The 23,092-nt window shown below is 34.4% G+C and overlaps 1 protein-coding gene across 1 annotated transcript; it reads right to left on the reverse strand.

The window, feature by feature from the left end:
• Positions 1–13,609: 13,609 nt before the first annotated feature.
• Positions 13,610–15,288, reverse strand: LOC147824544 (Friend virus susceptibility protein 1-like). Its single transcript, XM_087189222.1, has 2 exons — positions 15,272–15,288; positions 13,610–14,270 (listed from the first exon to the last, which is right to left on the reverse strand). The coding sequence occupies exons 1-2, from the start codon at positions 15,286–15,288 to the stop codon at positions 13,610–13,612; spliced, it is 678 nt and encodes a 225-aa protein (XP_087045348.1).
• Positions 15,289–23,092: the final 7,804 nt, after the last annotated feature.

Below are 23,092 nucleotides of genomic sequence, written 5' to 3' on the forward strand. Positions count from 1 at the left end.
CACTTTTGAGATAGACATTCCATGTCTTTCATTATTATAGTGTTTTCTATTTTTACCAAGTAATGTGTTCCTTCTTTGAAGGCTAAACTTTTTTTTTTTTAAATGAAGGAGTCAAATCTCAGCATAATTGAGACATTTCCCTGAGTAAGACATGGTTCAGCAGCTAGTTTGGGTCTTGGGCTTCAAAGTTGTGTACAAGGGTCATGGTTCCCAAATTGGTGCTGAGGTATTGTGGGGTACCACAGTAAGTGTGTAGGGACATAACTACAAGTTTTAAAATTTCAAGGAAAATGTAATAATATCCTTTTGGAACTACACGAGCTGCTAACAGTCTTCACTTTAGATGTCTATGCCCCATTTGATCATATCATGCCCTTATTCACTAGGTTTTATATGACAAAAAGCAAGGACTTCACAGACACCATATTTACAAGTGGAGTTAAGATAGCAGAGTCTCATCTGCTTAACAACTTTGAGACGCTGTGTTCAACAGGCACTGAATTGTGAAGCTTTAAGTACATACAAGTAATTAGACTTAACTACTTAATAAAAGAAGTGTGAAGTATTTCTTTTTGTTGAAGGTGTGTTGTGAAACTGTTACTGTGACATTAAGAAGGTTATAAACTGAGAAAGGATCTCTGTTCTGGGAATATTACACCAATAGTACTAAAGGCAAAAAACCCAATAAAACTGAGATTGGAGTGGGGCTTTTAGAGAGAGAGAAGAACTCAAAATTTTGGGGGGGTTTCTCCCAGGATCCTACACTTTGTAGCCATCACATTTGTATACTTTTATCTGACTGAGTAAACGTGGGATACAGTGCAGATAATCTGACATCTAGTTTAGCAACTTGAAAGTCAAGATCATCTTTATAAAGAAAAGGAAGTTCTTGGCATCCTTAGACTGCTCATAACCTGTTCTCAGATCAGGCAATGAACAATCTGGTAGATAACTTGCTGGATTATCAAATTTCCAGAGACCACTGGGAGATCATCATGGCATATCTTCCCTAACACCTCCTATCAATGCTTGCTGTTATCTCAAGCTTGTGATGTGCTCACTGGGAAGCTGAATTCTGGCAGTAAGCTTATCATCTCTTTGTCATTCAGATGTTGGATTTTTTTCCTCCTTTCAAATCTAATTCTTGAAATAATTTTTATATCTTGAACACTTCCTCCTTATCTCTGTATAGACCTTTAAAATGTGTCTTTAAGTGAAAACTACACCTGACAATAAATACTTCAAGAAGCATAGACATCTTAAAAGATCAAAGAAAATAGGGATTTAAATTTGTAAGTGATGTTATTTTAAACAAAAATGGGTGAAACTGACATCCTGTGACATTATGGAGTGCTATGATATTTTGTACTTTAGGAACCAGAGAAATAAAAGTCTTCAGATAAAAACGTGAGGTACAGAAATTTGAAAAAGTCAATTTCAATATTCTATAAACAGTTCTCTTGTAAGTTAGGACAGAATTGGAGTCAGTACAATTTTAAAAAAAATCTCATTTAAAATTTTTAAAATATACATCACAGGTGCTGTAATTTCATAATGTACTAAAGTTCTCAATCCTGCTTATTCCAGGAAATCACTCCTGGAAATTAAAAAAAATTATATATATATATATATAATTACATATATATATATATGTCAGCCTTACCCAGAATCACTGAATTCCTAGGGTTAGAGCTCTTGAATTCTTCTGTATAAACACAACTGATGTACAGCCATTGAGTTTGGAGATTATTGACTAGATGCAGTCTGGTTTAGAACTGTAGATCAGCAGCATTTGAGAACTTGTTACACAAAATCTCAAAACCACCTTGGACCAACTATATCAGCATCTGCAGTTCAACAAGTCTCTCAAGAGATTGTGTTCACATTCTATGAGCTTTGGTCTGAGACAAAGCACAGACCAAGATACATGCCACATATATGCTGCTTTTCTGCTACTTAGAAAGTCTTATGTTCTCTGTGAGTCTATTTCTATAGCTAAAGAAATGGATATAATTATACCTACCCAACTTACTCCAGGATATAAATGGATTATGGAAAATATGTGGAAGTACTTCAAAAGATTAAAACTGCCTTGTTTATGTAAACCATTCCTCTAATGTGGTCAATAGAACCACAGATTGGTAGAGCTAGTTGGTGATTCAGTTTATTCCATCTCTATTTTGAGCTGCATCCTTGATTGCTGCATGGTTCACCCCCATTCACATTTTTTTAGCCTCCTACTAAAAATTCCCAAAGGTGGCATTGAACTACTCTTTTCTCATAATGTTTAAGTAATAGGAAAGTTAAAAAATGTAAGTAAAACCGTAGCTTGATTAGTATCCATAGAGTGTCTGGTAATATACTATATACACTAATATAAATACCTATTTGGAACTTCACAATTTCAAAAGGCCAATGTGACATTGTGCACCCCATAATTTCTCTCCTGGTGGTACATTTGTACTTGATTCATATTTTCTTGATTAATGAGTGATCTCATAATGAGCTAGTCTGTGCTACTGACATGAACTTGATGCTGAATCTCTGTCATTAATATCGGGGGAAAGGCAAACTAGAATAGTATAATCTTTAGGGTTCTCCTAGGCCCTATTCTCCTACCACTCTTGCTTTTGCTCCATTTCTGACACCTGATGTTGTTTGAGACTTGTTAATTTTTGTTACATTTTACCCCTGCACCACTGATTGCCTACCAACTTCCTCCTAACCCTACCCCTTACCTATAAGATGTCCTTCTGGATGAGGCTTATCACTCCTTAACACAAGTCTGGATTCACCTCCAACTCCACTGTTTACTTCCTATTTCTACATCAGCTCTGCTTGATGCCCTGTCATATATTTCACTGTATCTTGTGGGGCTGGATGAAAATTCATAGTTTATTTTTTGCTGCTTCTCTCTCATTCTTCATTGCCTTCTTTTGGATTTCTCTCACATGAAGCTCTGTGATACATTTGTTACTTCTCATACCCTTACCTTATGCATGCTGTGGTTACTTCTTCCTTCAGCTCATTCTAAGTGTTTTTTATTTTATTAGGCTCAGTTAATATCTTTTGTGCTTAGATTCCTGTCTCTCTTTAATGTGATATCTATCTCCAATTTAAGGATGTGCACTCTCCCACAAGTTGTTGCTAAGAGAAGACCTTAGAATAGTAAAGTTTTAAAATCTCATCATTCATATATTTCTCATTCTTCTTTTCTTGATGGTAGGGGCATTACTTAGCTCCGTTGTCATTTTCAGAATATCATTGTCATTCTTGAGCTGTATTATCTTCTGAGAAAACAAAGCCAACTCAGGCTTCATACATTTCCTTTGACAATTTCTTGTTGAAAAAGAGGTACAACCAGTGAAACAACCATTTAACAGGATTCTGATAAAATGTAAAAATCAGTACTCTTTATATATGCTTATGGTTTCTATTTCATGCAAGGTACACATGTGACATTTCTAGCAGAGGTTTTATTTTTATAAGCTACAAATTCAGATTATGGATTACAAATCTTCCTATTTAGTCACATACTCACTAGTTGGAAGCAACCAGTAGTTGTCAATTTAGAATCTGAATGGTAGAAACATTATTTGTATTATTTCAACTTAATTTGTTTGCACAATTTCAAGAGATCCATCTTGTCCATGTCTTCTTAGTGAGAGTAGGAAAGTGAATCATCAATCAGGATGAGGTGTCTAGTAGTGACAGATTTCAGAAAATTAAACTAAAATGTATGAATAATAGAATCTGCACTTGGGCTTCCTTTGAGCATATAAGTAGTTTTTGACAGAAAATCTGCAATATTTCAGGAGTATCTCAATAAAAAGGTATGTGCCAACTAGTCATGGTCTGAAATCCTTACTGTCTGTTGGTAACTTTGCAGACTGGTCTCCATAGCTACAGGGTTTCTTTCTGTTTTTAATTTGACCTTGGACTAGATTAATGTATCTCATCTCATCAATCTCTGTCTCCTGTTAGTAACACCGTGGCATATCCCCGTCCCGTATTGAACAGGGGTAACTTTGCAATCCATAGAATATTGTGGAAGAAATGGAATGTGACTGCTGAAACTAGATGATAAAAGGTATTGTAGTATTACTTCACTTTCTAGATTCACTTGAATTTGGAAGAGCCAGCTGCCATGTTGTAAAGACAATCAAGAAGCTGTACGGAGTAAGACTCTATATGCCAAGGACCTGAAACTTACTGAATGGGAGGAACTGAGGCCTCCTGAACTGAGTGAGAGTGAACAATCCTGGGAGCAGGTCCTCTAACTCCCACTGAGTCCTTTGACAACTGCATTCTGGCTGACATCCTGAGGCCATCTAAGGAGAGAACCTGTGTCAGAGCCATTCAGCAAATCCATGGACTTCCTGGCCCATAGAAACAGTCAGTACTTCTAAGTAGTCATGTTTTGGAGTAATTTGTTACATGGCAATACATAATTAATGCATATTTACTGCATTTTCTATGGGCAGTTTTCTGATCTGAGTGATATTTAAAATACAAGTCCTGAGAAAACAATCCAAAAATTCATTTGGAACCAGAAGAGACCTAGAATAACAAAAGCAATTCTGGACAACAGAGACATGGCTGGGGGTAGCACAATCCCCAACTTGAAGCTATATTACAAAGCTACTGTGATAAAAACAGCATGGTACTGGCAAAGAAACAGACCCGAGGATCAGTGGAATAGATTAGAAGATGCAGAAACAACTTCAGACATACTCAGCCACCTCATCTTTGACAAAGGAGCCAACCACCCTCACTGGAGGAAAGATAGCCTATTTAATTAATGGTGTTGGAAAAACTGGATTTCAACCTGCCAGAGATTAAAACTAGACCCATATCTATCACCATCCACTAAACTAAGATTGAAGTGGATTAAAGATCTAAATATTAAGACAGAAATACTAAACTTGCTGGAAGAGAAGTTAGGTAGAACTCTTGAAGATATTGGCATAGGAAAAGACTTTATGAACAAAACCTCAGTAGCATGGGAACTAGAAGAAAGAATCAACAACTGGGATTTCATCTTATTAAAAAGCTTCTGCACTGCAAGAGAAACCAACAGAGCTAAGAGACAACCTACAATGTGGGAAAAAAATTTTAGCAACTGTACCTCAGACAAAGGGCTACTATCTAGAATATATAAAGAACTGAAAAAAAAATCAGACCCCCCCCAAATTCAAAGACCGAATTCAAAAATGGCCACCTGAAATGAACAGACATTTCTCAGACAAAGAAGTAAAAGCAGCAAATAAACATGAAAAAATGTTCAACATCACTGGTCAATGGAGAGATGCAGATGAAAACAACATGGAGATTTCACCTCACTCCAGAAAGAATGGCTGCTATCAAGAAATCAACCAGTAACCAATGCTGGCAGGGGTGTGGGGAGAAAGGAACCTTTCTTCATTGTTGGTGGGAGTGCAGACTGGTGCAACCACTATGGAAATCAGTGTGGAGATACCTCAAAGAACTAGGGCTAGAGGTCCCATTTGACCTAGCTATTCCCCTGCTGGGTATTTTCCCCAAAGAATTAAAAGAATCATACCACAGAGATATATGTGTACCCATGTCTATTGTGGCACAGTTTGTAATAGCTAAAGCTTGGAAACAGCCCAAGTGCCCATCAACTGGAAACTGGATAAGGAAGATGTGGGTTTTTTTTATAAAATGGAGTACTACTCAGCCATAAAGAATGAGAAACTAGAGTCATTTATAGCTAAAGGGATGCATATTAAGGCCATACTCTTAAGTGAAATAAATAAGACACGTGTAAATACCAAATAGTTTCTCTAGTGTGAGAATCTGAGAGTGTAAATAAGGATTAAAAGGATTAATAACTAATAATTGATACTTTGAAATAGGAAAAGGTCCAAAGGCATAGGGGTGGTGGGAGGAGATGAGGAAAGGAAAGAATGGAAAGGAAAAATTATGAGAAAAGAAAAAAAAATGGAAACGAAGTATGTAAATAGGGAAGGGTGGAGGGGTGAAGGGTGCACAGGTAATGGGGAAAAAATAAAAACCAAGATACATCATGTACAGGTACAAGCACCCAATGATAAATGTAAATGTGTTGTATACCTAAAATGTACCAATAAAAGAATTTAAGCAAAAATAAATAAATAAATAAAAAATACAAGTCTCACATCATACTTCTAAAGAAATTAGAATTATTCATATCTAATATATTTATATTTCTATACATTTCAAATAAAATTACTCTTCTTTCATTTTGTATATGAATATAATTTATGTTTAAAATTTAAAATGATAATGCTAAACATTGGTAGAAGAGGTATTTAAAATCACAAATACAGAAATTAGCATTTGAATATTATCACTATTTATAAAAATAAAATGTTTCTATTTCTAAGTAATACAGAAATTAGCAAACTTTGTTCAGATTATCAATTTTCAAAATATATTAAAGAAACTAAGGTAGTGCAATTTAAAGTGTCAGTTGTCAATATTTTCTGGTTCTGTGTAAAATTAACTGAACATGTAAAACATATTTTCTCCTGCTGTTAACTTTTTATTGTCTTGGGCCTATAGTAAATGTGAGGCTGCAATGCTTAAGGCTATGTTTTTGTACCGGAAACCATAATATGGTCTGGGAATAACTGCCACAAGGACTCAGATGAAAAATTAAGTTAGCAAAAATCTTTGACATTCCTATCAAAGTTTATTCTTGGGGAGAAAAATTTCAATATTTCTTCAATTAAGAAATCAATATTAGAGGTGATGTTATAGATTTTACTTTGTTATACAACAAGCAACATTTATGTATCTGTATCTGTACTTACTTTAGGCAGAAATAAATTAGAATCTTAAAGCTTTCCTGAGTCAATCTCTTTAAAATGAAGTGACTACATCTTCAATACAGGAAGAATTTAAATTTCCAGCTTTCTTTGGTTTTAAACATGTTTGCCATATCTCTCCTCTCTCTTCCACAAAATTAATCACTCTGAATATCCTCATTCCATTCTTCTTTATGACATTATGAAAAGTAAAATAAATTGGGGAAAATTGGCTATGATTATTATTATAGAAAGATTCTGGATGTTTCCAAGGCTATCGCATGGTGGCCCTGAACAGTCTTGGGATGGTTTTTCTGATCCTAGATGTCTCTAAATTGAGATCCATGGGGTCCAGAGGGTGCATAAAATACTCAAGAATTCCTAGATGCTTTTGCATTTTAATTTGGAATGCTTAAGTTGGTGTAATAATTGTCTGAAAATAACCTGAAAGGAGCATAATTATCAACTTTAAGTCATCACATGGGAGATCTCTGAAAAAACATACCATGCCCTTTGTCCCACTTATATCTTTACACCAGGCTTACCCCTGAGTCAAAGTGGGGAAATGTGGTCTGCCCACACTCTTTCTGAGAGATTTCTCCTCACACCTTACAAGCCTTGCCTTGGGATAGTTCACAAGAATATCATTAATTCTTTTACCTGGAGAATTTAGTGGAGTGATCCCAGAGGAATAAGACCCAGGAATAGTTCCTGTGACTCATTCCTTATCAGAGCCTCCCCTGAAAAAGCAAAACATATTAATGTGAAAGAAATGGGATGAAGAACATCTAATTTCAGAATAAAAACAAGATATTATCCTTTTCCAAATATTTATTGGTCATATTATACATATGCAGCTCATGAAACAGAGAAGAAATTTTAAGATTTAAGTAGAAGTTTCAAATCCTGAACTAATACATAGATAGTAATTAAAATGCAAATTACTAAGGCATTTTTTTGTTTATTTCTTCAGAGGAACCCTCAGCCTTTCTTGTAAAGTTACTTCTAGAAAGAGATCATGCTGTTAATAGGTAAAAAAAAATCAGTGCTCTCAATTATTGGAAGGAATTAATCTCTATGGTTTCTGTGTCAACATATAAATCTAGTTGTTTAAATAGTACTGCAATGAAATGATTTTATCAACCTCTTGAAAATCCACTTTCTTGATCTGCTTTTATGCTGAACCATATTGGTGTTGAACAGACAAACAGTGAACAGGAACCGCAGTTAGTCAAAATCCAAAGATCTGTTTTCCACAGACACATAAAATTTGTTGAGAGTAGACAACATATTGGCCTATAGTGGGGTCCGTGTGTGCTCTGTCGGCTTCCATTACTATATCCTGTCTGCAAACCAGGTGCACAAAACTTTGAAAGGAAGTCAAGTCTGGTTGCCAATAATTAATAGAGTTAATTGGTGTGTGAAAGTCAAAGCAGTAATAATATATTATCCTGAATAATATTAGAAAAGTTTTCCTGAACTAAAAAAAGACCTGCAAATGAAAGCTTACAATATCAGCGAATAAGGATATTTTTATACTCATTAAAAATCAATGCACAACAATCAACTCCTGCTTAAAGAAGAAGAGAGAGATAAAAGATTTTTACAAGGGAATAAAAGTTTACCTATAGAGCAAATAAGTCAAACTGCCCATGTTAATGAACTGAAAATAATGGCTCACTAAACATCTTACTATGCTTAAGGGTTAAAATTAAGGTTATGTCATATCTTTGAATGGATATCCTCTTTATAAGTTTGGTTAATGATTGATACTGGAATTCATACTTTATGTTCTCTCATATTTGAAAAAATTTCTCTAAAGACAACTGTGATTTGAATAATGTTTTATGATGTAGATGTGGGTGCTTATTTGGAAAAAAGTGAAAGATGAAATATTAGGAGTCATTGATTATAGATTGTCTGAATACTTATACTGAATAACTATGAATAAATCTTTTTTTTCATATAAATGAGAGCATGTTTAAGACTACTTAAAGTTTTTGGAAGACTTATAGATCATATATTTATATTTAAAACGTCTAAACCTCTTTTATAATAAATGAGCCCAAAATGTTGAAACATTATGATGTCATTGATGTAAGAAAGTCATCTTGTTTGAATTCAAAGTCAAATTGTTAAATAGGAAATGAAATAAAAAACAAAACCACAACTGAGAGAAAAAAAATCCCTTAGGGATTAGGAAGCTGTCACCTTTTTCTATGCATCAAATGCTTAGTCTAATTTTTAACTGTTTTGGACAAGAACTGTTTAATGAATTAAAAGCCTCTTGGCACTTACTAGATATTTAACACTGGTTTGTAACACAATCTTCTGGGCATCTCATAAATGTAGATGGCTTGCCTAGGGTTTCAGAACCTGTTGCTAGCTCAGTTGGAAGTTTACTGCTCTAAAGGGAGTTATTATAAAATGTGAAACATCTAAACCTTTTCTTAGGATGGAGTGGGGACAATTACTATATAGGTTAGAAGTCTAGACTTTGACATAGATACAATAGCAAGTAAATGATAATTTGTAATTCTCAGATTAAAAATGTCATTCTTTTTTTGAATCATAGTAAGCTGATTATTAAGTCAGTAAACTTATTAAAACTCAGTCACTCTATAAGACATTTTACACCACTTGTCTAGATAAGTGATGTTAATCTTTTTTTCACTGTAGTTGCTTTTTGAATCTCATGGGTGATTCACAGTTTGTTTTAAAGAATGTGCTTTCAGTTTATTGTATTGTACAATTAAAAATATTATTTACTTTCAGATTATAAGACGTACAGTATGTAACAAATATAGTAAAAAATTCTTTTAAACATATTTTCTTAAAAAAGAAATAGGGGAGGGTATACCATCAGGAACAGAGAGCAATAGTGGTGTTAATCATGTTAGGTAAGACAAAGAGGAAAACCATGTGGTTGGCTGTTTAAGAATATAAGTAAAGTTCCTAAAACTTGAGGAAGTCAAGGATGTATGAAAATAGAGCTGATAAATTTATAATTACTTTTTAAAGTTCTTTGCAGGATAACAAGACTTATTAGTAAAGGATCCCTAATCCAGGATCTCTTTGTCTCATGTATGTTAAATTCTGGGAAGTGGTGAATGCCATAAGCAAAAGAATGAGATACATTCTGACATGCTGGTCCAAGCTAAAATTGAAGACAAATACCAAACAAGTCCAGTAAGCTTAGAGAGTACAAAGAAGGATAAATACTCAGAAATCTTCACATAGTCATGTTGTGTTCAAACTGCAGAAAACTGAAGCCTAGGGAAAAAAATCTCAGAAAGAAGCCAGAGGGAATACTTCACTTATAGAGAAATAGGATAAAGAATACAGCAGACTATCCTCCTTATACCATGATAGCAAAAAGAAAATAGAGTGAAATACTGGGGAGAAGTAGTATTGAGAGGAAAATCCTCATCAACTTAGAATTCTTTGTTTTTTAAATTTCCTCTTTTCATTAAACTGACTGTTTCTTTTCCTTCATGGCCTTATTTCATCTTCTTAGCTAAAGCAATATTGATTACCAAAGAGAATGTCAATCCCAGCATCAGGGAATAGAATAAAGGCATTTGCCTCATCACATCCAATAATTATTCTTCCCAAAATGATGTTCCTGTGAACAAAAATTCCTTTATAACCTTGTTACTGATAAATCATTCCATCATTTATACCTTTGGAGAGATTTATTACTACAATTCATGATATCTATTTGCAGACAAGTTATGTTCTTGCTGACCTGTGGCAATCAGAAACTCACAGCAGTATGGTTTATTTTTAGATACATGTGTTGGAAAAATTACCACAAAATTAAAAGTCATCATAATATAGGCATGAAGAGTGAAATGTTCATGGAAAGAAAACAAAATTTTATGTAAATCATAATATTGACTTCAACATGAAAACAACTAGGCAAAATTATGTACTTAATATAATATACAATTATGTTGGAATACATGCAGTTGTTTTGTCAGGATATTAAAATCACAATATTGCTAATATATACGTTGTGTGAAAACAATTGGCCTTTCTCAAAAACACATTCACAAGCCTCTCTCCATCAAATATAATATAACATCAAATACAAAAATATCTTGTTACACAGAATATGGAGTGTGTATACCAACAAAATTCAAATCAAAGCTACTGGGAAATCCCAATCCTATTCCTCCCAATTGTAAAAACAAAACAAAATAAATAGTACATAAATGCTAACTTTACTTGGAAGTGAAAAATACTCTTCAATTCACCTTGTTTAATTGGGAAATATTATTATGTTAAGTTCAAAGACATTGGCATATACAAAAATATATAATTGTGTCAACTCAATTTTTTGCATACTAAAGACCAAAGATACATCAGATATTTACAAGTAATTTACTGAAAAACACAGAATGAATATACTTTAGGCTATATCCATCTGGGAATATACTTTCTAGAAAATTAATGAAATATTGACAAGGAAACTTTTATGTTATTTCTACAGGTCTCCATTATATGAGTAATTTTCACAGAATTTTCAATATATATATGTATATGTATGTATAGAAACGTGTGTGTATATATATGGTTTCTATAGAATATATATGGTTTCATGTGTTTCTATAGAAACGTGTGTGTATATGTATATATATGGTTTCTATACATTTATATACAGAGTTTCTCCCCCATGTGATTTCTTTCATCCTGTGTATCATCAGCTTAGAATTCTATGTCCAGTGAAATTATCTTTGAATAAAAAAGGAGAAATAAACACTTCTTAAGGATCTTAAATCGATGGCCAAGTTTGACAACAATTGATTAGGAAAAGTTGCATTAGAGTGCAATAATATATATAATCATTCTTATAGCTTCAGTAAATGTTTTTAATTTAAATTTATTCTTCTATTGACCACTAAAAATGATTCTAATTTTATTAGCTCATGTTTTCTCCCTCTTCCCTTTTAAGAACATCTAATACAACAGAAAGAGAAATAAAGAGCAAGTAAAGAACAAGATGACCCTACCTGGAGAGTAATTTTTCTTGTATTTCTTTCAGTGTGTTTATAAGATAGATAGATAGATAGAGAGAGAGAGAGAGAGAGAGAGAGAGAGAGAGAGAGAGAGAGAGAGAGAGAGAGAGAGGTCAGCCTGCAAGTGATAGCAACATATCTTCTATACAAAAAAAATTAAAGAGCAAGGAAAATGAGTTTTTAAATAAGTGTCACCATAGAGTTTATCTATTTAATGGTTCTTGAATGATTGAAGTTAAATTATCTTTTTCTTACCACTCTGTTCTGTCTTTCCTCCAACTGTGGATTATTGAGTTGTCTTGGATAAGTGCATGATAAAGATTTATCCCATGATAATTCTCATAAGATTTTATCTAAGTTTGTTGAAACTATCATATACTCTACTTATGAAGACTTCCATGACCATATAGTTGACATAGATGGAAATTTTGTTTTGAGTGTGAATTATGATAGTTTCTGAGAGGCTTCTAATTGTTTTACCAAGACCATTCCATAAACATCTCTTGAGAAGTGCTTCTTCATACTGGTCAATATATGTTGGATAGGTTATTCTTACATAGGAAAATGTCAAAAGATTACTCACAAAGTAATTCTAGAAAGTTGGACATTAAAAAGTAAACTCGCAAGAGGGGATATATTGTCACTTTATCTGAGTGTAGTTTTTGCACATTTGCTTTTGTTTAAAAACAAAAAATGTCACTTGATTTTAAAGAGATCATAAATAAAAAGAATGTTAATAGTCATCTGGCATTATTTTTTTCTTTCCTGTTTTATACTTTTTTCTTTGATTACATTTTCTTCTAATAAAGTTGAAGGATTAAGGAAGTCATTGGATTTATGTACTTCCAAGTTTGTGACTGATTTTTTCCCTTCTTTTGAAAGCGAGGCTGGGAAAACAAAAAGACTGAGCTCATGAGGTTATGGAAGTTTTTCTTTGACTACTACTTTATCTTAACCATAGAAAACAAAAACCCTGAACAGGATGATAAGTCGGAGAAGGATAGAGAGGTTAGGCTCTTTTAGTAAGAGTGGTGCAGTACTAGAGCAAACCCAATCGTATTCCCTGAAGTCTTAATTCAGATGAAATTTCTTTCCCCCATCACTCAGAGGCTCCAGGTAGTGCAAAGGGTTGGAAATATCTGGGAAATTTGGTCACTTGCTTATTCCTTTTGCAGAGGATTAAATCACAGATTATGATTAAAAACTAAGCCTTTTCAAAAGATGCATACTCTCACACACCCTAAATCATATACAGTGATGTGTCACTTCTAAGAGAATATGTTCAGAAGAAGGTATTAGGTGACATCAGCCTTGTGCACTTTTGGGAACACCTTGGCTAATCAGCTAACATCATAGGTCTACATGTGTCAGACCATTCTGATCACTGTTCTGCTGTCCATTACAGTAAGTGAATGCACTGTGCCCTTGGTGATTAAGTGCTGCCACTTAACCCCCCCCCCCCCCGAGGATCCAATCAAACCCATTGCCCTTAAGTTTCCCAATTGAGTAACCATGGTCCTCACTGTAAGGTCTGGCATACAGAGAAGCAATGACAGGGCTTTTTAGGAAGGCTAGTGCTCCCCTCAAAAGTCTGTGTTGCGAAGGGTACATTTTCTGGATCATCCCAGTGTGATAGACTATGTTTGACATGACAAATCCACTTCAGCATTCTCATTTCCTAAGTCTCTGAATCCCCTCATCGATAGCAAACCAAGGAATATCAGGCATTTCTAACTCATTCACAGTGGGCTATCTTTTGACCTATATTTCTGCCAATCAGCCCAATAAACTATTTACACCTTTCTTTACTCTATGAGCTGCAACATTAAATTCAAAATCTCTGCTTAACAGGCCCATATCAAAAAACTCAGCCTGGTCCAGGTGCATGTTTTTGCCACCATTATCCCACACTCGTAAAATCCACTCCCACCCTTGCTCATCAGGCCTCTGCTTATAAGAGTTAGAAAACTCAAGAACTTCTTTGGGAAAATAGCAAACCTCCTCATGGGTCACACTGTGTACCTCTCCCTTAGTTTTCTGGGATTTGTGCCTGGTTGTAGGCCTAGTGGCAAAAGTGGATGGTGAGGGTGGGTCCTGAGGAGTGTCAATGTTATCATGCTTGGTCAGCACAGGATTAGTTTCCTCATACCTACTAGAAGAAGTCAACACTACAGGGAGTGGGGCTGCTGATGAAGGTGGGGGTTGCTCTTCCTCTGGCAAAATAATCTCATTGAAGTCTAGGAGCTCAACTTTCTCAGCCTCATCAGGATCCTCCCAGACATCTCCATTGCCATTTACTGGATCCCATTCTTTTCCAATCAGTGCTCTCCCCTTTGCTTCAGATACCCTTCGAGTCTGAACATTAAACTTATGCTGTATTTTAGCCAACAGAATTATGAGGGCCTGTTTTTGGGTTTCTGCAATCTCAGCCTTGCAGCTAAAGGAGAAGAGATTCTCTTTCAGGACACACTTAGAGACTTTTAAATATTTTATGTGTGTCTGGAGCTGAGAATTTGAATCTCTGAACTCCTTATTTTCCTTTATTAATTTGTCTTCACAGTTGGAAAACTTAGATTTTTTATTAATGTTTTGGACTCATTATTTTCCTTCTTTTAGTCATCCAGAAATGCTAAGATCAGGTAGCATTATTATATTTCCCACTCTGCCAAAGATACTCAAAAATTTCATATATGGAGTTGCTAAATTCCTTACATCTCACAAGTGGTGAATTTGGATAATGAAATGGATCCACATTACATATTTCTTTAAACACTTCACACCAAGGACTGTCAGTATTCCCCACTTTGTCAGAAGGAGATCTTTAGGTCTCATCAAATGAGAGAGCCAACTCCAGGAATCCCTAAAACCATTAAAGAATTTCATCTTTACAATTCTGCTTCTCTAGAGCTACTCCTGGTACCACAATCTGTATCAGTCGGTGCTTGCTAGAGAAACAGATCGAATACAATTTATACAAATATATAAGAATTTACAAGATTGGCTTACAATGGCCTCCCACAGAGTCAGGTGTGAAAGAGTGCAAAAGGCCTGTCTGTGCGTTGGTCTTAGTTACTTTTCTCATTGCTGAGACAAAATACTCAATCCCTACAAATTAAAGGAGGAATGATTTATTTAGCTCACAGTCTGTGGTTCAGTTAATAGTTGGCTGGCTCTAAGGCAGGGTCACAAACCAGGTTAAAACCTAAAGGTTACCCACCCTTAGGGCCCACAGCACTGACACCCTTAATCCCACCCAGAACTATGCCAAACCAGTTAGTGGACTAATTTAGTAATCACACATCCTTGATCCCAGCATCAGACACTGTAGATCCAGCCACCTCTGAAAAGCTCCACCTATGACCTCACGAGGCTCTGTGGGGACATCTAGCACAAACTGTGCTGCAGATATGAAGGATCAGTTGAAGGCCTGGAGCTCACTGTGGAGTCCCACTCATGTCTGTATCAGGAGGCTGAAGAGTCTGGGCTGGGAGCTAGGAGATGAAGGTGTCCATGGTGAAGGCAAAGAATGGCGCTCCTCCTAGGAAACACAAGCAAACCTTGCTTCTTTGTTTTTCTTTCATGCACTCAGGTGACAAGCCACTCTCTGGTGGGTCTTCCATACTCAGAACTATGCTGATCCAATTTAGTTGGAGGTTTTTTACTCAAGTTGACACAATCAGTTAACTATCACTGTGTAGTAAATATATAAACCAGTAACACAGTCATTTATTATTATTTTGAGTACTGTCTACTGTACATAATTTTATGTGCTATATTTTTTGAAAGACTGGCAGAGTGGTAGGTTCATTTACTCCAGCATTACCACAGACACATGAGTAAGGTGTTGTACTCTGATGTTATGATGGTCACACTGTTACTAGGTGGTCAGAATTTTTTAGCTTCATTATATATGAACATACACAATCATATACAGTATGTGGTTCATCATTGACTGAAACATCATTATGTGAGAGATATATATCCTAGTTAATCTTTAAAAATTGCTAAATTGCACAATTATGTGTAAAATATGCAAGTTGTATAGTAAAACAATAAAATGCTCAGGTGTAAAACCAGTCAGTGAAGTTCTGTGTGTTCCTATCCTGTCCTATTCCCTCCTTCTTCCTATAACCATTCTACTGCATGTTTTATACCATTACCTTGCTACAAAAAGATTTTCTACTATGTATAAATCCTCAAACAATCACATTTTATTAAAATTCTATATTATCTATAGACTTTCAGGTCTTATTTATTTTACCAATACAGATTTGTTTTTAACTTTACTTTTTTTCTTTTTCAGTTGTTATTTTTATTAGGGTATGTTTGCATTATGCAATGATTACATTTAACATGGGGAATTGGTAAATGTAAAAAACACCTCTGAATTCTTTTTTCATCCACCGCCCCCATGTCTTGGTCCCCTTCCCACTTTAAAAAGATCTCCCTACTTCTTATTTTCTATCTTTTAATTTGCTCTTGATTTATATTTTGGGTTTCTTGTATAAGAGAAAGCATGAGATATTTAAGTTTGTGTGTTTGATTTATGTCCATGTTCTCAAGGTACATCAATTTTCCTACAAATGACTCAAGTTTATCTTTCATTGTATGGCAGAATCATACTCCATTGTTTATAAATATCACATTTTTTTATCCATTCATCTGTTGATGAACATATAGGCTGCTTCCAAGATTTAACTATTATGGATTGTGCAGCTATAAACATCAGTATGCATGTATTACTGTAATATGATGTCTGTACCTCTTTTAGGAAGATATCTGAAACAGGAATAGCTGGCCCAAGTGGAATTTCTAGTTTTAGTTGTTTGAAGAATCTCCTTACTTATTTCCATAGTGATTGTATTAGTTTACTTTCTTACCAATGGTATAGAAGGGTTCCTTTTTTTCCAATAGCCTTGCCAGCATTTGATATTATTTATTTTCTAGATGATGGGCATTCTTTGTGGAGTAAGATGAATTCTCAGTGTTGTTTTAATTTTAATTTCTCTGATGGTCATCAATGTTGAGCTTTTTAAATGTATTTAAATTTATTTTTAAATGCACTTATTGCCCTACCTTATAATTGTACTTCTTATGGGAAGGGTCTATTTATTTTATTTGCCCATTTTTGATTGGGTCTTTTATTTTAGGAGTCTAATTTTTTTCAATTTTTAATATGTTTTATACATTAATCCTCGGTCTGAGGAATAGCTGGCAATTTTTTTTCCCATTCTGTAGTTGTCTTTTCATTTTGTTGGTTGTTTCGCCAATAGGCGTTTCTATAACCTATCCACATTTTCAAATTTCCTTGATTTTGAGTATTTGTTTCCATTGTTTTACAGTTATTGTTTAGATTTTTTTTGGTACTGGGGATCGAACTCGGGTCTTTCCACTTGCGCAGCAGGCAGCGAAACCACTGAGCTAAATCCCTTGTTTTGCAATTATAAATAACACTGACTGCTCTGAATATTTTTGTACACATTTTTTGGCATAAAAGTCTTCCAATGCATGTGTGCAAAATTTCTCTGGGAGTCTAACTGCTGTGTTTTAAGGTATATGACTTTTCCAATTTTTTTTTTTTGTACTGGGGATCAAATTCAGGACCTTGCACTTGGGAGCCAGGCATGATGTCACTGAGCTAAATCCCCAGCCCTGTTTCAATTTTTAAGTAGTTCCTAATTGTGTTGCAAAAAGGTCAAGCGAATTTTTTTCACAGGAGTCTATAGGAGTTCTGGTTGATCCCCATTATTTTCTAATATGCTAATATCAAAATTCTTAATTTTTTCCAATATATTTGGAAAACATAATTTCTTTCAGAATGTGAAAGAGGAATGAACATTTGTTCTTTTATTGTATGAATTCAGCATATTCATCTAATAAAACTAGAGCTATTAAAAGAATAAATCCATGGATCAATATTTCTCATGATCATAGATGTAAAATCTTCAATAAAACATCATCAAATTAAATTCAATAATATAGGGCCGGGGATTTAGCTCAGTGGTTCCACCTTCTGCCTTGCAAGCACAAGGACCAGAGTTCGATCCCTGGTACCAAAAAAAAAAAAAAAAAAATTTAGTAAGATACAACCTAATGATTGAGTAGATTTATCTTAAAAAGCAAGGCTTGTTCAACATTAAAAATAAATGTAACCATAAAGAATGAAAAGCTAGAGGCATTTATAGCTAAATGGATGCACACCAAGGCCATACTCTTCAGTGAAATAAATAGGACACACGTGTATAAATACCAAATAGTTTCTCTGGTGTAAGAAACTGAAAGTGTAAATAAGGATCAAAATGTGTAATAGATAATGTAAAATAGGAAAAAAGGTCCGAAGGGGAAGTGGGAGGGGTAGGGGAAAGGAAAGAAGGGAAAGGAATAAATATGAGAAAAGGAAAAAATGGAAACAAAGTTTTGGTAAATAGGGAAGGATGGAGGGGTTTATGGGAGGGCAGGGAAATGGAGAGAAAAATAAGAACCAAGATATATAAAGGTACAAATTCCCAATGATGAATGTCCTCATATTGTAAATCTAAAATGTACCAATAAACTTAATTAAAAAAAATGTAATTTTGTAAGTCAATAAACTAAAGAAAAAATCCTGTGATTCCATTGTAATAGAAAAAGCATTTGACAAAATTTAATATCCATTTGTGTAAAAAGTTATAAAGCAGAAACAAAAGGGAATTTCTCAATGCAATAAAAGAATCTAAAACTGAAATAAAAAGTAAGCTAATGCAATAATGTGAAAGTATGAATTCTTTGCTTCCAGGACTAAGAAAGAGCTGAGTAAGGTTACTCTCACTATCACCCCTACTTAAGATCACACTGAAAATCCTGATCAGTTCAATAAAGCAAATAAATTATGCAGTAAAAAAAATGGCACATCGATTACAAAGAGAGAGATAAAACTCTATTCAGTGATGGTATTCTTCATGCCTGTGAACAATCTACAGAAATTATTAGAATCAAAAATAATTTAGTTTAGCAAGATTATAGAATACCAGGTCAAAATGCAAAGATCAAATTTTTAAAATTAATTTTATCGGTACATTTTAGATATACATAATGATCAGATTCATCATTGGAAATTTGTACCTGAAGATCAATTGTATTATTACATACTAGTAATGAACAATCTGAAACTAAACTGAACGTCTGGGACATAATGCAGTATAACTCATCAATTCATTTAACTTAGGTTAACCTGTATGAGATGTGACTAAAATGCTTGGCCAGAATTTGATTTGGATCTTCAGAAGTCTTACAAGAAAATAGTTTGTTTCCAGGACTGGACATGTCAGGGTTCAGTGTTCTCTTAGTTTTATTTATTTTTATTTTAAATCTCTGATGGTACCATCGCAATTTAGCAGCTGCTATATGCAACACAGATTGAGAAAAACCATTATTTGCAACAATGAACTGGTAGGTCTGGTGTAGTTAAAATAATTGGTGGACACAAAATGCATCTGTTCTGCACCATGGCATCTCATCACTCAGAAGCACATACTTAATGAGTTATACGAGGACAGAAAAAAAAAGATGTTCATAATAGAACTGTTGAAGCTGACAGTTGAAAAGAGCTTCAGATCTCTTTGAACCTAATGTATCACTATTCATTTCATTATAAAATCTACCCTTTTTTGGTCAGGGATTTAGCTCAGGGGTTCCACCACCTGCTTTGCAAGTGCAAGATCCAGAGTTCGATCCCCGGTACCAAAAAAACCAAACCAAACCAAAACAAAAAACAAACAAAAATCTACCTTTTCAATTTGGTTATAGGATGAAATTAATAGATAATAACAACTTGTAGGTAAGGTGTTGATGTACTCTAGATATGGTTAAGCTTTTGTTTACTTTCAACTTCCTGCAGTTATAGGAAATTAATCAATTTATTTTGAGTATTTCATTGCCTAGGGATTTGAATACTTTGTTTCTTCTGGATTGACTAGTTTTTAGAAATAATTCCATGTAATCTGCACCTGTTTTGTTTTGCTTTCCATGTAACTATTTATGTGCCTTGGTTCACTGCCTGACATACACTAACTCCTCACATATTTGAAGGATGAATGAGTAAATGAATAAAATAATGTACCTAAGCAAATCAATAGGTAAAAATAAAAATCATATCATTATGGCATGTGTAACAGTCTCCTAAAAGTACTATTTAAACAGCAGTTGGATTGGTTTTAGTGTGGCTACCTTTCTGCTATGATAGTGAGGATAGAAATACCAGATGTTTTTACTTAGGTCATTGTGGTAGTTTGAAAATAATTACTTCCTCTTTTGAGGGCCTTCAGGACTTGTGGCTGAGGAAAAATTTCAATGCCTTATAGCTCTAGTGGAGACACATATAGTGAATGGTACATTTATGTCAAGACAGCTTGGGAGAAACACCTTGGCAGATTACAAACTATATACAACCTCATTGTATATAGTACACCTTACAAAATATAGACTGAAAAATCTGTGTTAACGTGATAGGAACCTGCCATGTTTCAAATCAGCAGTGAACTGAGATACACATAAATAATTATGTAGAAAGCAAAACAAAACAGATGAAAATTACACGAAGTTATTCCTAAGAACTAGTCTATCCAGAAGAAACAAAATATTCAAATCCCTAGGCAATGATATGCTCAAAATATGTTAGTAATTGGTCTGGGGATTTAGCTCAGTGGTTCCACCACCTCCCTTGCAACCGCAAGGTCCCAAGTTCGATCCCTGGTACCAAAAAAAAATGTTAGTAATTAATTTCATATAACTACAGAAGGTTGACCTTTCCATTCTGCTATCTGGGAAAGAAATGTTAGAAAAATCAGTTGTCACAGGCCTAAGAGTACCATATTCAATCTTATTTCTTCTTTGGTTCAGAGAATGTCAATTTCAATAAATAAAGCTTTTGAAATATAAAATAAGACCAGAAAGGTAAAAGGATAGGTAGTCTCCTGTTGGGCTGTAGTTGAGCTGGCAGAGAGATTTACATTGAAAGTTTGTGTCAGACTTTTGGCTTCTCCTCTGGGAGCAAAGTAGCATCAGCTCAGAAGTGGGAAAAGGAAGGACTCAGTAAGTAATGAAGTCAGTCTGAAGAATTTATGTCAGCAATGGTTGGTATTCATGTCCTGTAATTCTGCTTACCCAAAGGAAAAATAAGGTCAAAAAGCCCAGAAACATTGTGTGGGCATCTTGTGTTTATTTGCTTTGGTGGCTATCTCTTTTTAAGCAAAATCTTTCATTTTTTCCAGTTACAGTAGCCACACTGTTGTTCAGAGTTCACTTTCTGTATTATAATATTAATAAATAGGAATGAATAATTACCACAAATGGGGAGAAGAGAAGGAAAAAACTTAAAACAAACACTTTCTTTTATATGAATGATGCCATTGGAAAAAGAATTTTATAAAACTAGAGGCAAGACTTAGTACACATAAATGGCATCTATTAGTTTTTACAAGGTTGTTTTGAACTTGTGATTTAAATTTGGAGATCTAGTTAGCAGAGGCCCTGATTAAAAAGCCTACAATTTGGTGATCTCAATTCAGATTAAACCAATAGAAATATAAGTAGTCCTTACCAGGATTTTAGAGATGAATTTAGGTATTTGGATCATCTTAGCAGACACAAAGAAAAAAACATTACTTTGAGATTGTTTCAGACTGAAGGCTCTTGTGTGACCACAGGGAATATATTTATACTCCAAGAAATCTTGTAATAGCTATGGGAACATGTTCCTGTTGACTTAATTGCACCTCCAGTAAAAGACTGTTTGAATCAGCTTGAGAGCTTGAACTATGCCCTAGATCTCTCATAACACAATAGACATTCTGCGTTTATTAAACACAGAATATGAGGTCATTCTATCAAATTGCAAAGTTTTGCTGACAAAGAGAAGAAATTTTAAGATGTTAAAAACACTTTAACAAAGAGTATTTAAGTTTAGGTATTTAGGAATTTCTTTTCCCTCATTCCAGTGGATAAGCCAACAAATAAGGCAAAAAGGGAAAACTAAGATACTGATGGAAGAGACAGCATACGGTGGTGGTGGTGGGTAAATAAATAAGTTTGATGGAATCCAGGGTCCAGAAGCACAACCTGTATTATAGTGTAGTCAGCACAGTGAAGTGTGGATTCCATTGGTACAAGTTTTTGCTTTGGGAAGATACTCTGCCTCTGTGATTCTGAACCCTTAGACATAAAACTGGTGATTATTGAACGTAGATGATAAACCATGGAAAGCAGTGGCATATTGCTTGACCCTAAATTTGGAAAATAAGCATTCTCCAAAATTTTTTTCCTTAGTACTTTGGTATTACCAGGTCAGTATAGCAGTTGCATTTTAAGCAAACTGGACCATGAGGTCATATTTACACTGTTAGCACCTAATCAAATGTCCTGTGGTAACAGAGCTCAAAATATTAAATTGAAGTAAAATTGTTCATATATAGAAATCCCATAAAACAAACATGTTAAAAGTTATTTAAGCAATTAAATAGTAGTCAGTTTAAAAAAAAGAATCAGGAATTTTAAAAAATGAGATGAAAGATTCATATGATTGAGGAGAATTGCCTATCAGTCTCTGCTATACTTGACTGAGCCCTTGCTTGCTCCAAGAGGCCTTTCCAAGCTCTCTCACGAGGCTAAACGAACGTTCTCTCTCTGACTTGCTGCTACACAGCAGCAGTCCCACAGCAAGTTTGTTACTGTTGTGTTCCAGGTACTGTTTCAGGCCACAAGGATAGAGCTAAATAAGACAGATTGTGTCCTTACTGCCATGCAGCTTATATGTCATTTGGGTGCTAACATTAGGCTGAGGCCTGTTTCACATGTATTCTTTTTCACATGTATAAATTTTGTCTCTGTTCTTTCAATTCCCTTTTAGACAAAATTCCATATAAAAGAAAATCATGATATACTTCTTCAGAATTAATCATTGCTAGAAAAAATTTCTAAAACATAAACAACAAAAAAAGTCATAGCTAGGATTAGACAGTATATTTTCAATTTGTGTTCTCAGTTTTAATCATAACACTTTGTGTTACCTGGATAAATTTCAGGAAAGTAGAAATAGGTGACTTAGACATATTGCTAAATAGGAAGTTGGAGAAACTCCCAAAAGAGAAGTTGGCTGGTAATCAGAGGAAAATACTTTAGAGAACCAAGTACACAGTGGGTTGTCAATTGTCATGCTCCCTAAAACAGTGGGTTGTCTTAATTACTGGTCATATTTTCACCATGCACCACAGTGAGAAAAATGAA

This window comes from Heterocephalus glaber, unplaced genomic scaffold, assembly GCF_053883595.1.
Source record: "Heterocephalus glaber isolate CG9 unplaced genomic scaffold, H.glaber_assembly_v1.0 deba00001538, whole genome shotgun sequence".
In the NCBI taxonomy this organism is placed as follows: domain Eukaryota; kingdom Metazoa; phylum Chordata; class Mammalia; order Rodentia; family Bathyergidae; genus Heterocephalus; species Heterocephalus glaber.